Source organism: Kickxella alabastrina (genome assembly GCF_025024165.1).
Source record: "Kickxella alabastrina strain RSA 675 chromosome Unknown BX661scaffold_20, whole genome shotgun sequence".
Lineage (NCBI taxonomy): Eukaryota > Fungi > Kickxellomycota > Kickxellomycetes > Kickxellales > Kickxellaceae > Kickxella > Kickxella alabastrina.
Window position 1 is genome coordinate 287733 of NW_026251491.1, and position 14721 is coordinate 302453.

A 14721-nucleotide genomic window follows, 5' to 3' on the forward strand; every position below is an offset into this window, starting at 1 on the left:
CAGCCAAAAATTAAAAAAGGGTGGAAATCACAAGCTAATTAACTTTAATCTCTACAAATCTTATCCAGTTAAATAAAATAAAAGCAATTTTATGAAGTATGTGATTTGCAAAGAATATTCAGCAAACATGTAAAAATAGAAGGATTTTGATATGTTAGAACAATATTAAAAAGCGCAAATTAACATGTTTTTAAATGTTACTGCTTTTTGATATATAGTAAATACAATATTTTGTTTAGTTGGACACGAGTAATTATATGTTACATTGCAAAATAAATATATATTTTTTACTCCCATGAAAACATAGGTAACGGGTGTGCCTCCGTATTAAACACATACTCTGTAAGCGGCACCTTATCGGCACTGCCAAACAACAAGTAAAAGTACTTTAATGTCTCGGCCACAAAAAACGTCTCCATCTTGTCCTCCCTTTTTGGTGGCACTTCTGTGACATCTCTCAGTCCAGTAAACCCACCACCATTATCCATCTTTGCCCATTTCTCAAAGTTTTCAAAAATCACCCACCCGTACTCCCTCCACTTGTCCTCTCCCGTGATGCGCCACAGCAAAAGCAATGACTCGATCGTTTCTGGACGCAGAATATTGTGACGATCCGCCTGGTGAACCAAAATATCGCCTTGATTGGGGTCATCGGGGGAGGCGGGGGATTGGCGGAAATGTGCGATTTCGGGCGACAGCCCCAGGGGCATGTCGAGATACATGCGGACGCAGGTCTCAGTGAGTTCGCGAGCAAGTATAAGGTCCTCGCGGTCTCGCGCCGAAATATCCAAAGGGGTACTTGGGAAAGCGACTTTCCTTTGGTTGCGCCCAGGGCAAGATTACCGCCCAAAAAGCACACCAGGTGATCCATTTTGGGCTTAAAGACCGGCGTGCCCGACAGAAGCCCAGTGAGTTCGCCGATGTAGGTCAGGTTCTGCATCGGTGTGACCTCCACCAAAAACTTCTTGACACCGTCCATGGCGCGATCGTATTCCTCGCGGTACCGCGGTTCAGTTTGGCCAGTCTGCATCCACTGTTTCAGCAGGTACTCATAGTAGCTATCCCCGCGTGATCCGAGCCGAATATCGTCACCAGCAAACTGCCCTGTCTGAGCATTAACATATATGGGCACCAGCCCGTCGTACTTGGGTGCCTGCAGGAGAACGTCCATTATGCGATCAACGGCAGTGCGAAACTCTGTGTGGTGGGTGAGTTTCGAGAGGTACCGGAACTCTAGCTGGAGTGTGGCTACCTCGGCTGTGCTGCTGAGGGAGGCATATGGCATTCCGTCGGAGCGCAGGATGGCGGTTTCGGGCGGAATCCCCGTCGATGTGTTCATGGACTTGGCCAGGCGCAGGCCGAGATCTGTCGCCAGGTCCAGCAGCCCGTGGTCGGACTCTCCAGACCAGTGGAAAGCCGCCAACAGGCCGCCCAACACCCTGATAGTGGTCTCAAACAGAGACACAACGCCCGGCTGGTCATACGACACATGGTGGACCAGGAAATTCCTCCCCTCGTTGTACTCTTTCACCAGACCCATGAGCAGCAAAGTGTCCAAAACATCGGCCACAAAGTAGCCAACCCCCTGCCGGGTGTTGTTCGTGCCCGTGCGCGATATCGGGTGGTACTCGTCGCAACCGAATGCGTTGCGTCGATACGCGTCCCACGCATACTTTGTGGCGCCAACAACGCGATCCTGCCGCGCTTGCCATGTTTCTTGCGTTGCCTCGGGGTGCTGCAGCGCGTTGCGGATTATGCGGTTGAGGGATCGCTGTTGGGCTTCAGTAGCCTGCCAGTTTGGCGTGGTGAGTGAGGTCCAGGGCGAGGGCCGTGAGGCGCGGACGGTTAGGAGGGCGTCGTATTCTTCGGTAGGTAGATGGTCGGCGAATTTCAGCCAAGGGTTGGGGGGAGGAGCAGCAGTTTCGTTTTCGAGGGTTTCGCTGTTGTTGCGGCTGTGACTGTGATATATGAATGCTAATAACACGAGGAGCAAGAGAAAAAGTAGAATGCGTTTATTGCGTGTGCCAAGCAGCCGTCGGAGCGACAAGCTAAACATTATGCGGATGGAATTGAAGTAAATGCATACGAAGGAAGGGAAAAGGAATATAATTTAAAGCCAATGATTTCCACTTGTAACAAAGCCCCAACCTGCGGGTTTTTGATTAGATTTTGATCTGGGATTTTCTTTTTAACAATGAATGGTATGCAACTTGGTTGCTATTTCTCCTCTCTGCTCTTTTGCTTGTTGATTTTTTATCGTTATTTAATTTTTCTATACATAGCAAGTGAGAAAGCGTTCATTTGACAATTTCGCCGGAATCAATAATAATGAGCGAGTAAGCGACCCACTAATAACGAAATAAATATACAAACATGGTGTCTCACTTTAGTACCTCACACGCATCAACTGAATCCCTTTCTTTCCCTGTTTTTCTTCCTCTTTCAAATTCACTCGAATTCCACTAGGAGCAAACCCGAGGCGTATGACCTGATAATGCGGCTGCCATACGATCTGTCGATACTCGTTGCGCGGCTGCTGACGACGCACGAGCTGCACGTGTGCTCCCAGGTGAGCCGATCATGGCATGCGCTATTCACGGACGAAAACCTGCTTCTTCCGCGCATTCAGCAGCTGTCGCATTTTGACCAAGAGCCCATAATGTACTATTCTCTGCCAACAGGCCACGAGAGTGGCGAGGGGGACGAGGGGGACCACAAGCATAACAATGTTGAAGAGCCGCAGGGCGAAGAGGCGACCTCGGAGCGCATGCTGGAGGAGAGGGCCAACTCACAATGGCTGAAGAGCCGGCGCGTATTGAGTAGGATGCTACAGAAGCTGCTGAACCGCAATCGCAGGTGGGGGCGGGGTCAACCCATTATGCGCGTGTACTTGCCGCCCGTTGGACTGGATGGCACGCAGGGCGATATTCAGGAAGAGTGGGAGGGCGGCGTCAAGTCACTCAAGATGAAGGGTGGCATTGTGCGGCCATATACGAAAAGGGATTGAGTGTGCGCATGTGGCGGTTGGACTCATCTTACGACGAGGTCAAACGCATCACTGATCGTTACTTGAAGGATAACCGGGAGGCACTATTGGCACAGACCAAATACGGTGGTCCCAGCTTGCCGCCTTTTCGGAGAGCGATATTGACGCGATGCTGCGTGGGTCACGCTCGGATGAGCCCAAGCATGCGCTGCTGGTGGTCATGAGGCTACGGCAGGCTGCGCGTTTGTTCGACTACTTTATCACTTCTAAGACGCTTGCTGTAGTTGCAGGTGACTACGAGGTCGATGTGTATGATTACGGTACAAAGAGTATCGCCACACGCTGCGGGTGTCCGGCGAGGAGCCCATTGGATCATTGCACGTGTGGCTAGACTACGTTGTTGTCGGGCACGGGACGTGCATCACGCTGTGGAACCACCGCACTGGTGCCGTGCTGGAGGATGCTCTGGCCACAGCGCACAATGCGCCGATCAACGGTGTATTTGTCCTGGACGATGAACGCCACTTGATGAGCATCGATTCCAAGGGCATTATGGTCGTGACTAATCGCGAGGCACCGTGCCGTTGGTTGACACATTACTCGATGTGCCGCTTTACCCGATGATTCTGGCAGGTGAAATGGGCGCGCCCTACGCGATGCGGCTACTACATGCGTCGCACTTGTGCGTGTGGGGCAAGTATGCATTCGGGCACTACGAGGTGTACGAGCCTGGGCTGGCCAGCCTCCCGCCGCTCAGCAGCCTCATGCTGGCCCCGCCATTGCCTGACGAAGCAGAACCTGAGGAGCCCGAGGGCGAGAAGTTTGCCAGCAACGACCCGCGCGCCACATTGGTGCAGCTGGAGGCCACACACCGCGAGATGGAGCTGATGTACCGCGACATGGCCAGCGACCGCGACAGCATATTCCCTGAGGGCCGGCGGATAGAAAGACAGCGGAGGAACCGCGTGCCGGCGGATGAGCGGTACCACTTGATCAACATTGATATGCCATTTGAGGAGAGCCCGAATGGCCAGGTGCTGTGCGCTGATTTCCGCCGTGCACTGTTTGTGTTTGGCACGTTTATTGATATCTACGATGTTGAGAAGCGGCAGGAGGGGAAGCCGAAGGGTGCGCCATTTGGAATTTTCCCTGTTGATCCGCTGCCTGGCACCGAGCTGCCGCCTGGCCCGCCGTCGCTGTCGCTACCTGTAGCAGGGGCCGACGAGGAGCAAAGGATGGAGGAGCAGGAGATGGAGGATTCCGAGTGGGTGACCGATCCAAGCGATGACGGGGTCAGCGACAACGATGATCACAGCGTTGACGAGGTCGATGAGGTCGGCGAGATCAACGAGACCGGCGAAGCCGACGATGGCAGGTTCAACGTGCGGCACATTTTGCAGCACCTTGGGTTCGGCATCCACAACGGCGACCCGCTGCAGTCACCACCGCCCATAGTACCACCCTCCTCGCTCAACGCGTCTTCATCAATCCTCACAATTGAGACTGCTGTTCTTCAGAGTGTCTTTTGCCTGCGCATATCTTCCGACGCACCGCATGATCCACCCAACGAATCGAGTCCCTTCAGTGCCAAGAACCTCGCAGAGTCCCGTGAATTTTTGGGCAAGTATATGCCGGAGCTTCTGGCTGCTTGTCTTGCGCGGGCGCCTGTAGATAGCCTGATATCCGCGGCGCCATATTATATTCAGCGGTTGTATGAGTCTCGATTTAGCAATGAGCCGGTGGCTACCGTGGACCATAGAGGCGAGAGGACTACGGGGCAGAAGGTTGCCAGCGATATGGAGAGGATTATGAGGGCCGTGGGGGTGCAGCCGCTGTGGTCGGTCCCAGGCATTGTATCGCCTGCTGCTGTAATGATGGACTTTGTGTCGTCGGCTATGGACGACTCGAAGGTCGCCGTCGGGTGCAACAATGGATACGTCGTGATAACGTGCTTTGACTAGATGCTTAGAGTATTAGTAATACAGGTCTTTTTTGATTGGTTGGTCAGACAGTCAGTTAGAATGCAGATTTCTTTTTCAGTCATACCGTACCATACAGCCTAAACTTTGGATTTTCATTATTATGTGCGTAAATCTGCGTGCTTATTTACGGTCACGCTGGCAGGTGTGCGGCAATGGAAAAGCTGATCTTGTATTCTGTCGCTTTATATATATTACTTTCACTTTGCCCAGCCTCTATTCCTCTCTTCCTTCCTTTCGCCTGCTTACTTTATACAAAAATATTATATTAATTATATTTGAAGAATTTTTTTTGCTTAAACTTTTTTTTTGAATTTACCTTTAAACATATTTTTTAAACCCTCGATAAAAAACCATGGGCCAGGCATACTCGAATTGGAGCTCGACAACCCAATTGCCCGACAGCAATTCGCAGCAGCGACGGGCTCGTACATCCACACCGCGTCCTGGACGGACGCAGTTATCCACAGTACGCAACAGCAATAGCGCAACGCCAGGGCCGTCTTCTTCCTCGCGTTACTCGCCTTACACGACCGCAGGTCCTCGTCTACGTCGGCAGGCCCCGCGCACACCCTCAAGCGCATCCTCAGAGGCACCATCGGCTGTGCCCTCGGTGGCACCCTCGGCCACCATCAATGAGGATGTCCTGGCCGCAGCGGCCCAAGCAGCCAACCAAGAGGAGGACGTGGAAATGGCAGAAACATCCGAGCGCACCAATGTGTCCGAAAATTGGACGCGCGCTCGTGTACGTGTGCGTGCGGGTAACCAGTTGCTTTCTCGTATAGTTGGTCGCTCGGTTATTGAATCCATAGCGCGAGAACTAGAACGCAGAAATAATGAGGAAGGGGAGCGCAGTGGCGGAGCAGGGGGGGAAGGGTTTCAGTTGGATGTGGCTGGAAGGGTGGAGCTTTGTTTGAGCGTTTCGTGTTTATTTGGTCTATGCTGGAGGGTCTCGCGGATATGGATAGCGGGAGGGTGCCCGGTGTGCCTGTTGGCGTCAATGAGCGGATACCTGCGCCTGGAGCGGGTGCGGCGGCTGATTCGGGAGCTGCAGCTGATTCGGGAGCGGATGCGGGTGCTGCGCCTGGTGCGGGTGCTGGAGTGGAAGCAAATGTTAGCTCCGATGCTGGTTCTGGAACTAGCGGTGTCACTGGTACTACCGGGCGAAGCTTGATTCCCACAGAAATGCAGTTCCGCATGTTTCTGCTTCCTGGCGCCATCGACAGGGCGCTTGAAAACTTTGAACGGACACGCAATGCTGCCTCTGCCACTGCTGCAGATCCAGCTGCTGGGGCTGTAGAAGGGGAGGAGGAGGGTGTCACCACTGCTTTTTCTGCCGCCGATATGCAGACAGAGTCGCGTTCTGGTGATGATGACAGCGAAATGGCCGACGAAAATGCTGAAAGCTCGTGGTCGCCGCTGCCATCATCGTCATCATCCGAAACCATTGCCTCGTCCACCACAGCCCCTGTTGTGGATTCGGCTGCTGACGCTGCCGATTATGCCGAGTATCTTGAACAAATAGGGCTCCAACAGACAAACGTGCCAGCAGCAGATGCAGCGACATCAGCAACAGTGGAATCAGTAGCGGCAGTGCGTCAGTCGCGAGCAGATAGGCTGCATCGTTTACGTCAGTTGGCTGAGGCTATGCGCGACGAGCGTCGTGAGATCGTGATTCCCGTGGTTGTGCTTGGGTTGAGGCTTAGCAACGAGCTTCAGCGCACCATTTTTTTGGCCGTTCAGGAAGCCGCCAGTGACGCTGAGTCTAACGATGCTGATACTGTGGCTGGTCCCGCAGATGTTCCTTTGGCGGATGAGCAGAGACGCGGAGGATTCCAGGGCGCGCTTAGGAGTCTTGGCAGGCGCCTGGGCGGTGTTATTCCGAGTGCCTTTGGAAACCTTGTGTCGTCGCGGAACGCTACTTCCAACTCTAACGCTGACATTATTGCTGATGTCCCTGATACTTCAGATGCTTCCACTCCTCCCAGCGTTCCGAATATCGTGGATGCCGCGACTTTGCCACCAGCAGCTGCGGAAATGGACGCAGCGACGGCCATGCAGCCTGGGCTTTCGGTGTTTATCACTATCCACCATATGCAACTGGGTAACCCGCTTTTGCTTCCAATGCTGACATACTCTTTGTTCCCCGAACTCGCACGAGACGACCCATCTTCTGGTTCTAATTTGTCAAACGTGGATGGGGGCCATTCGTCAAACAATTACGACCTGTTGTCCGAGTTGTCCAGTATTCTCGGACAAGTGCGTTCGCACACTGTTAGTCAGGATATGGTCGACAAAGTTTTGAAAAGGTATACGTACAAGGGGTTAACTGAGGGAGGAGTCCCTTTGGCCTATCCTGCTGGCGAAGAAGAGGATAAGGCTGCGGTGGTTGAGTTGGTTTCGGCTGAGCGGTGTCCTGTATGCATGGATGCGTATGCTGTGGGCGACTTACTGAGAGTATTGGATTGCCGTCATGCCCTGCATACGTCGTGTGGCGATTCGTGGTTTACTTTGGGTGCCAATAAGTGCCCTATATGTCGCGCTGAAGCTGTGCATATAAAGGAGTTGGCATCGCCATCGTCGTCGGCGGCGGCGCCACCAGTGGTATAAAATTAATATAATTGTATTAAATTTGTATGCATTCCATATATATAAATTGAAAATTTAATGTTTAATATTTAATAAGCTTATACATTTTTTATTATTTACTGTCCATGTGTATGTCCAGACTGTACCACGGATGTACATTTCGTAGGTGCATTAACTGGTCGATGTGCGTGTCTGAGTTTTTGCTACAAAACGGACAAACGTAAGAGTCTTGGCTGAATCTCGTCAAATCACCCATCATGGTTTCCCTGGCAGAATTGTTGGATGGAGATGGAGACGCGGATGAGGATTGTTTTATGCGACTACCTTTTATTCCTTTGGTTTCCATTAAACTACCACTACTGCTACTGTTGTCGCTGCTTTTGCTGAGCAGAGTGTCTGTTTTTGAGTACCGGTTGTATCTAGCGTGCTTGTGGTTCGGAATGGGTATTGGTGCAGTTAATTTGGTCATTCTCGTCTATGTCGTTATTGTAATCGATGCTGTTGTCGTCGTTGTTGAGGGATATACAGATATACGAATGTGTGGTTGGTAGCAAATTATGAAGATGGTTAATTATTAAACAAAACGAAATTAATTTTGTGAGTGAGAAAAATGGAAGAGGAAAACATCGGAGATTTTTATATAAATGTAAATATATATACGAATTGGGGTTTCAATCTTTACAAGTCAAATGCCTACTACCCATTGTCTAAAATTCCAACAGACAATTGAAGGAAGGTACACCTCATTCAGTACTATTCCTACCATGAGGACAATAAATATATGCACAAAGTTTCTCTGCATATACTCAAACACACAGGAGGTGAGGGTTGGTCACCATTTTTTTGTGTTCTCAAAATAAAAAGTGGGAAAAGAGAAAGCGAATGAGCAAGAAAGCCCCATGACGAGGGGTTTATCGCTTTCATGTTCGCTTTTAATTTTTATTGACTTTTTTGTTTATATATTTTTATTTTTATTTTATTTTTTCTATACTCTTTATAGAACATCATAAAAAAAACATGAAAAAACCTGTGCAAAAAAAAACTGTGGACAATTCAGATATGACAAGTCTCGTGCACTTGCTTTTTTATTTTATTTATTTCTCTCATGCAAAACATATACGCATGCGAATGTACAAGTACGAGGCATGTTGTGATCAACTGGAAAACAAATGATGTCTCACATATACAATTTCATTCTTTTTTTAAAACACTTGATTGTTTGAAATAAAAAAATTTTACATTGCAGAAAATGAAAATGACCATATAAACATTGTTCACACGCAACAAATATACACTACAAATGTTTTTTCACTTCCTACTACATTTAATAACAGGGAAGCGACACCATTTCTTTTTTCCCGCTTACCCCTTCTGCCCCCTCCTTACTGCCTGATCACGCACGCAAACCAACGTCTATTAACGCTCCCCTCTTTTGGATGATACGGCTTCCTCACCTAAATAAACAGCGCCTGGAATTAGACAGCACTTTTGGAACAGAGAAATTGCGGCAAGCCTAAACATACGCAGCACTTTCAACTGCTCCAGCGAGGGATTGGGGTCTTCCTGCTTGGTTCACGCAATCGGTGACAGAAGACGATTGAGACAAATATGTGTAGAGCCGGTGTAGCCAATTCTTTTTTTCCATACATTTTTTCTCTTATTCTCAATAAGTTCGAACCCATTCTCAATTAGCAGTCTGAGTAATCAGCGAGCGAAGCTAAGTAATGGGTCATCATGATGACTTGTATTCTAAGGATTTTTGCGCTCATTAAAAGGTGTTTTATTTCATCTCATGATAAATACTCCAAAAGCCGCTCCACCACCTGTGTCATCGGAGGCCTATCCACAGGATTCTGGGCCCACATCTGCTGAATAAGGTCCAACAAAGCCTTTGGGTACTTTTGCAGTCTTGTCAGTGGAGGCCTATACCCATGATCCCTCACCTGCGAGTACAGCTGGTGCTCCGTCATATCGTGGTACGGATACGGCTCCTCTCCCCACTGCAGAATCTCCCAAAATATGAGCGCGCACGCATACACGTCGACTTTCTCGGTATACGACGGCCGCGACGCCCAAAACTCGGGGGCCTGCCAATTCGGTGTGCCACAGGCCGTATGCACCATGGTATTCATCCTGGGGCGAATCCTGGCCAGACCAAAGTCATTGATTTTGGCACGGTTATCCGATGAAATCAGCACATTCATGGATTTGAGGTCTCGGTGGATAACGCTCGGCCTGCGCGTATGCAAGTAGGACACGCCCAGCGCTATATCATGCATGAACATCATCAGCTGGCCGAACGGCGGCTTGGGAACCTTCCTCATGAAATCGAAAAGGTCTCCGTTTTCACACAGCTCCGTCACAATACATAGCCGACGGCGGTTGGAGCAGACGCCGATGAATTTGACAATGTTTTCGTGCCGCAGCTGCTTGAGCACGCTGATTTCGTGGCGGATCTCCTCAAAGTCGCTTGATGAAAAGTCTGCTATGCGGATTTCGCCAATGGCCACGGCGTTTCCTTGGTACTCGCCCCGGTAGCAGTCCTTGAACCCGCCTGACCCGATTTTGCTGCCAAACTCGAGCTTTTCAATCGGTATTTCGTCCGAAAAGTCTGTCGATTCTCCGCTTTTGCCTCCTGCACTGTACAGAAGTATGGCCTCGCGCATGCTTAGCTGCTCCAGGTGCGGGCTTGACGGCACCGGCACCGGCTTCGTGTTGATTTTCCAGTCCATCAGTGCTTGAATAAGCTGTGACTTTGACCCCTCTGCTGAAAGGCCTAAGGTTTGTACAAGTTTAAAATAAAAAAAATAAAAAAATGTGTGCTTTATTTTTTTAGCTATATGTAAAGTCGTGTTTATTTCTCTCTTTCTCTCTTTTTTAATAAATTTCGTGCATTACCTCGCTCTTGGCACAGCACAATGAGGTCGGCCTTGATTCGCTTGTTCAATGTAAACCAGTTTTCGGCCTCGAGTGTCTCGTCGATATGTCGTGTAATAAGCTGGAACGTCATGTCTATAAGTGCTGTTATTATTTGTAGAAAAAAGGTTATAAAGTACAAAAATATATATAAAAAGTAAAATTACGCAACCAAATTCAAGTACAAAGAGGGGTAGAAGAGGAAGAATATAAAATAAAACACCGAGATGAAGCGCATACTTTTTTTACCTGCTTCTGTGAACTGCATATGTGTCTGAATACGAAAAGCACACATGGCACACACGTAAATCCTTCCTTTTTTTGTTACTTGTTTTGCAAAAATACACGTGACTTTTGGTGAACCGTCAGCAGTGCTTTTTTTAATTCCGCAAGCCTCTGCTCGTCAAGCCTTCCTCCGCACGCCCTTTCTTATCTTCCCCTCCCCTTTTGTTATTATTCTACCTTCTCTATCACGATTCGAAATCCAACAAAAAAAAGTATTTTTTACAATGTTTGTTGTGCACATTGTTGTACCACTGCTCCTCGTCTCGGTGCTCTTATACATATTTGTCTGCTGGCGGCCCAGCACTGTGGACCGCGACATGTTCCCCAAGGAGAAGCAAAACAAGCAGCAAAAGCACGTTCTCTTCGTAACAGCGCACCCAGACGACGAGTGCATGTTTTTCGCGCCCACTCTGGCGTCTCTCAGCCGCCGTCGCGACGTAACCGTCAGTCTTCTCTGCCTTTCCAAGGGTGATTTCGACGGCCACGGTGATGTGCGCAAGAAGGAGCTGATTAAGGCCGGAGTGCGCTTCGGGTTAACCCCCGACAGTGTTATTATAGTCGATGACCCGCATTTGCCCGATGACCCGAAGCAGTCATGGAACGTGGCGCTGGTGGCTAAGACTGTCGAGGCTGTGGCGGCAACCGGCGACGTCGATGCTATTTTCACCTTTGATTATCGCGGGATCAGTGGACACCAGAATCATATTGCCGCGTATATGGGAGTTAAACATATGGCGTTGACGTCGCAAAAGTTCAAGTTTAGACCGTTGAATGTGTATGCTTTGGAGTCGGTTGGGTTTGTGAGAAAGTATTGTTCTATTTGGACACTATTTTTGGTCTGGGATTCTTTTGGGCGTCGAGGGATAGCCAGTTGTTTGTTGCTGATTTGCAGGCGTACTCGATGGGCGTGCAGGCTATGATTATGCATGAGAGCCAGCTTGTATGGTTCCGTAAGCTGTACTTAGCCTTTTCGCGCTACATGTTTATCAACACTTACTCAAAAATCAACTAGCTGTTCCTCTCTAAATTTTTATTTGTTTGAATATACTAGTTTAAATTAGTGTATGTATTGTTGAAGTGCGCGTTTTCTCTGGCCTAACCGGCTTTGGCTGTCTTGAGCTCGACAAAGCATGCTGGGTATATGGTCACTTGCCCATACTGTGTCACTTTTGGATATTCACACTGTACTCTCCTCAACTGCGCGCTGCTTTTTGTTACTCTGTTACACGCACTGCAATAGCGTTTATTTCTTTTTTTGCTTCAATTCTTTATTTGTCAATACGATGCTCGTCTTGCAGCTCAGGCGTTTAGCCATACCGATCTGCAAGATTCTCCAAGCAACGCCACTGCTTTCTCGAACAATCAATGGAACCAACCAGGTCACTTCTGAGCACCTTGCATTCAAAACATTGCGTCGATTATACACCACCCCGGCGAACCCAGCAGACTTGACAGGTCCAGCAGAGCCAACTGACTCGGCAAATCCACCAGATACGAAGAAACCACATATATCCTCGCCTAAGCACCCCACAAACCAACGCCCAACGCCAATCATCCTTATCGACAACGAAATCGATGAAAAACACGTGCGAGGCTGGGGCAACGGCGGTCAAAAACTCAACAAGACTAGCAGCTGTGTACAGCTTTTGCATAAGCCCACCGGAACAATAGTCATTTGCCAGGACACCCGGTATCTCCAGCAGAATCGCAAGATTGCGCGCAAAAGACTTAAGGAAAAACTAGATTTAATTACTAATGGTGAGAGCTCAAAGACAGGAAGAAGATATTGAAGTTACAGGCGAGAAAGCATAAGCAAAAACAGAGGTCGAAGAAAAAGTATTCGAAGGATTCTAATGATGATACTAGTGAGGCGGATAGGCACTCTGGTTTGGAACCGACAGTTTCTGATGAAGGCAAATGACAAGTGTAATTTTCTTTGAGCTTCGTATTTTTTGTGTTCATTCAGGCTAATAAAGAAAATATTGATTTGAAGGCTGTATATAAGTTGATAGAAAATTTGGTGTTTCATTTCTCCATGAGGAGAGCATGGGACGAAATCTTCCATTTTGGTCCTTTCATATGTTCTCACATGGTTAAAAAACAAACATTAATTTCTTTGCTGCCAATACTTAAAACAACCCAAGGTTTGGCAAAGTCAATATAACCTAGTAAAACCCTGGATGGAAAATATACTACCTATACTGGCTGTATTGCTTGGCGCCGTTAGCTCTTAGCTAGTTTTATTCTCTTATAAACACTTTTCGCCAGCTTCACAATTATAATAACCGAAAGAATAGACCAAAATATCGCTCCGATAATTAAAACCGCAAGTGAGCTTATTTCCTTTTTGTGCTGTAAATGGTAACTGTCCGCAGCGTCGTGATTGAATTGCCTAAATTTAGCCTGAAGAACACCACTTCATCCTCAATCACAACCTCTGCGTTTCCTGAAACCACCACACCATGGGCAATATCAAGAACAATCTTACTACAATCACCATCTGCGACTTGTAGCTCTGAGCTTGAAGACTGTCCACACGGGGAAATACTCAAAACTCCAATGTTGCTATCAGTAAACACAATGTTCTTCCCGTTATTAAAAATATCCTGGTCACCAAATAACGGAACATTGGTGCTGTTGACAACAGTCATATTGCGCAGCTGTGTAATATATTTGCCTCTTCTTGTATACTCTGTTCTCAAAAACATCGAGCCATAGTGTATTCCAGATCCATATGCCCAATGCGGGTATGGATACATGAGGTAGTATCCGTAGCCCCAAGCACCCGAGTACTCGCTGCGAGTATTGGATGCGTAGTAAATTGCAGGCGAATGAGACGCAAACTTGTACGGTTTGATTTTCTGACCATATTTGACAGTTTTATATTTGGCGTTGGCATAGTACATTGGGTTGGGAGTATATTGTCGGGAGGAGTCGCCTTTGCCGGATGTGCTGCCCTTTGCGTTAAAGCCGCTGCGGTCCGGGAATAGTTCAGGTGTTAATGGTGGGTTGTCGCCAAGATCTCCGGAGCCTATTTGTTCCATGCCGCCACCGCCCTTGATTCCGGTATTCTTGCCATCAGACGCTGCCAAAACAGCCACTACTGTGTAAAGCAGCGCAAACGTAAAACTAAATGGCAGTAGATGCATACTAACTTATACAAAATTGTAATTTGTAAAAACAATGATGCATAAAAATATAGAAGAGAGAGGAAGCGAAGTAATTTCCTCTTTATAATGCTTGGGTGAGAAAAAGGAAAAGAAACATTTATTGCTTTATTAAAAGGGTTGAAAAGTAAGTATCCCTCTTTTTTTATGGCAGGGCGCTTATTTTTAGCACTGCAGATTTTATTTTTTATTTTGTGGGCTTTGTCGGGCGTTGCTGTACATTGAGCATGCCAACCAATAGAACAAATTGGGCTTCCATTTTTACAACCAATTATTTATTTTTATTCTGCGCAGAAAACTTGGCTTGTTAATTTTATCTTAGTGAACATTGAATTATTTTTTAAGCCAACTAAAAGCTTGTTTAGTTAGTCAATAATTCTAAGCATTCTATCAAAAATTATTATTTAATACGCGGTATGAAAATAATCAAGTGTCAGTATAATGAAAACCTATGAAGCAGAGCAATCATGCTAGGCTAATTTTAGCTGCTAAGACTGCAAACGCAATTCAGACTGGTTAATTTGTATATTTAAATTATTTAACTGTTCTTATGTTATTTGTACTGTTTCCCATGTAAAAATTGGCATTTGTCTTTTACTATATTTACTGGCCACAAAGCAAGTTGATGCAAGTTTTCTTTCATTTAACTTACTTTTTGTTTTTAAAGCCCTTTCCTATACTTACTTGCTGCCTTGTGACTTTTCTATTTTTGTTTAGCATGGCATGAAATATGATGAGACGGGATGGTAATTTATATCAGCTATTGTTATAGTAAGAGGGGGGTGTGAGGAGCACTAGT

General features: G+C 47.5%; 7 protein-coding genes across 7 annotated transcripts; 4 read left to right on the plus strand and 3 right to left on the minus strand.

Moving 5' to 3' along the window:
- Positions 1 to 242: 242 nt before the first annotated feature.
- Positions 243 to 2094, minus strand: BX661DRAFT_186099 (glycoside hydrolase). Its single transcript, XM_051536949.1, is given in 2 exon segments — positions 243 to 798; positions 813 to 2094. The coding sequence occupies 2 exon segments, from the start codon at positions 2054 to 2056 to the stop codon at positions 288 to 290; spliced, it is 1755 nt and encodes a 584-aa protein (XP_051389940.1). The 5' UTR covers positions 2057 to 2094; the 3' UTR covers positions 243 to 287.
- Positions 2095 to 2239: 145 nt separating this feature from the next.
- Positions 2240 to 3306, plus strand: BX661DRAFT_206891 (uncharacterized protein). Its single transcript, XM_051538641.1, has 2 exons — positions 2240 to 2336; positions 2467 to 3306. Exons 1-2 carry the CDS (start codon positions 2329 to 2331, stop codon positions 3005 to 3007), a joined length of 549 nt encoding a protein of 182 aa, XP_051389941.1. The 5' UTR covers positions 2240 to 2328; the 3' UTR covers positions 3008 to 3306.
- A 1-nt stretch (position 3307) lies between these two features.
- Positions 3308 to 5152, plus strand: BX661DRAFT_53788 (uncharacterized protein). The gene has a single exon (XM_051539248.1). It carries the CDS (start codon positions 3607 to 3609, stop codon positions 4945 to 4947), a length of 1341 nt encoding a protein of 446 aa, XP_051389942.1. The 5' UTR covers positions 3308 to 3606; the 3' UTR covers positions 4948 to 5152.
- Positions 5153 to 9201: 4049 nt separating this feature from the next.
- On the minus strand, positions 9202 to 10739 carry BX661DRAFT_186104 (kinase-like domain-containing protein). Its single transcript, XM_051536950.1, has 2 exons — positions 10453 to 10739; positions 9202 to 10330 (listed from the first exon to the last, which is right to left on the minus strand). The coding sequence occupies exons 1-2, from the start codon at positions 10562 to 10564 to the stop codon at positions 9345 to 9347; spliced, it is 1098 nt and encodes a 365-aa protein (XP_051389943.1). The 5' UTR covers positions 10565 to 10739; the 3' UTR covers positions 9202 to 9344.
- Positions 10740 to 10911: 172 nt separating this feature from the next.
- BX661DRAFT_186105 (putative deacetylase LmbE-like domain-containing protein) lies at positions 10912 to 11819 on the plus strand. Its single transcript, XM_051536951.1, has 2 exons — positions 10912 to 11563; positions 11617 to 11819. Exons 1-2 carry the CDS (start codon positions 10980 to 10982, stop codon positions 11765 to 11767), a joined length of 735 nt encoding a protein of 244 aa, XP_051389944.1. The 5' UTR covers positions 10912 to 10979; the 3' UTR covers positions 11768 to 11819.
- Positions 11820 to 12749, plus strand: BX661DRAFT_186106 (RF-1 domain-containing protein). Its single transcript, XM_051536952.1, is given in 2 exon segments — positions 11820 to 12513; positions 12528 to 12749. The coding sequence occupies 2 exon segments, from the start codon at positions 11886 to 11888 to the stop codon at positions 12674 to 12676; spliced, it is 777 nt and encodes a 258-aa protein (XP_051389945.1). The 5' UTR covers positions 11820 to 11885; the 3' UTR covers positions 12677 to 12749.
- On the minus strand, positions 12750 to 14020 carry BX661DRAFT_186107 (uncharacterized protein). The gene is given in 2 exon segments (XM_051536953.1): positions 12750 to 13107; positions 13122 to 14020. The coding sequence occupies 2 exon segments, from the start codon at positions 13902 to 13904 to the stop codon at positions 12979 to 12981; spliced, it is 912 nt and encodes a 303-aa protein (XP_051389946.1). The 5' UTR covers positions 13905 to 14020; the 3' UTR covers positions 12750 to 12978.
- Between the last annotated feature and the right edge of the window lie 701 nt (positions 14021 to 14721).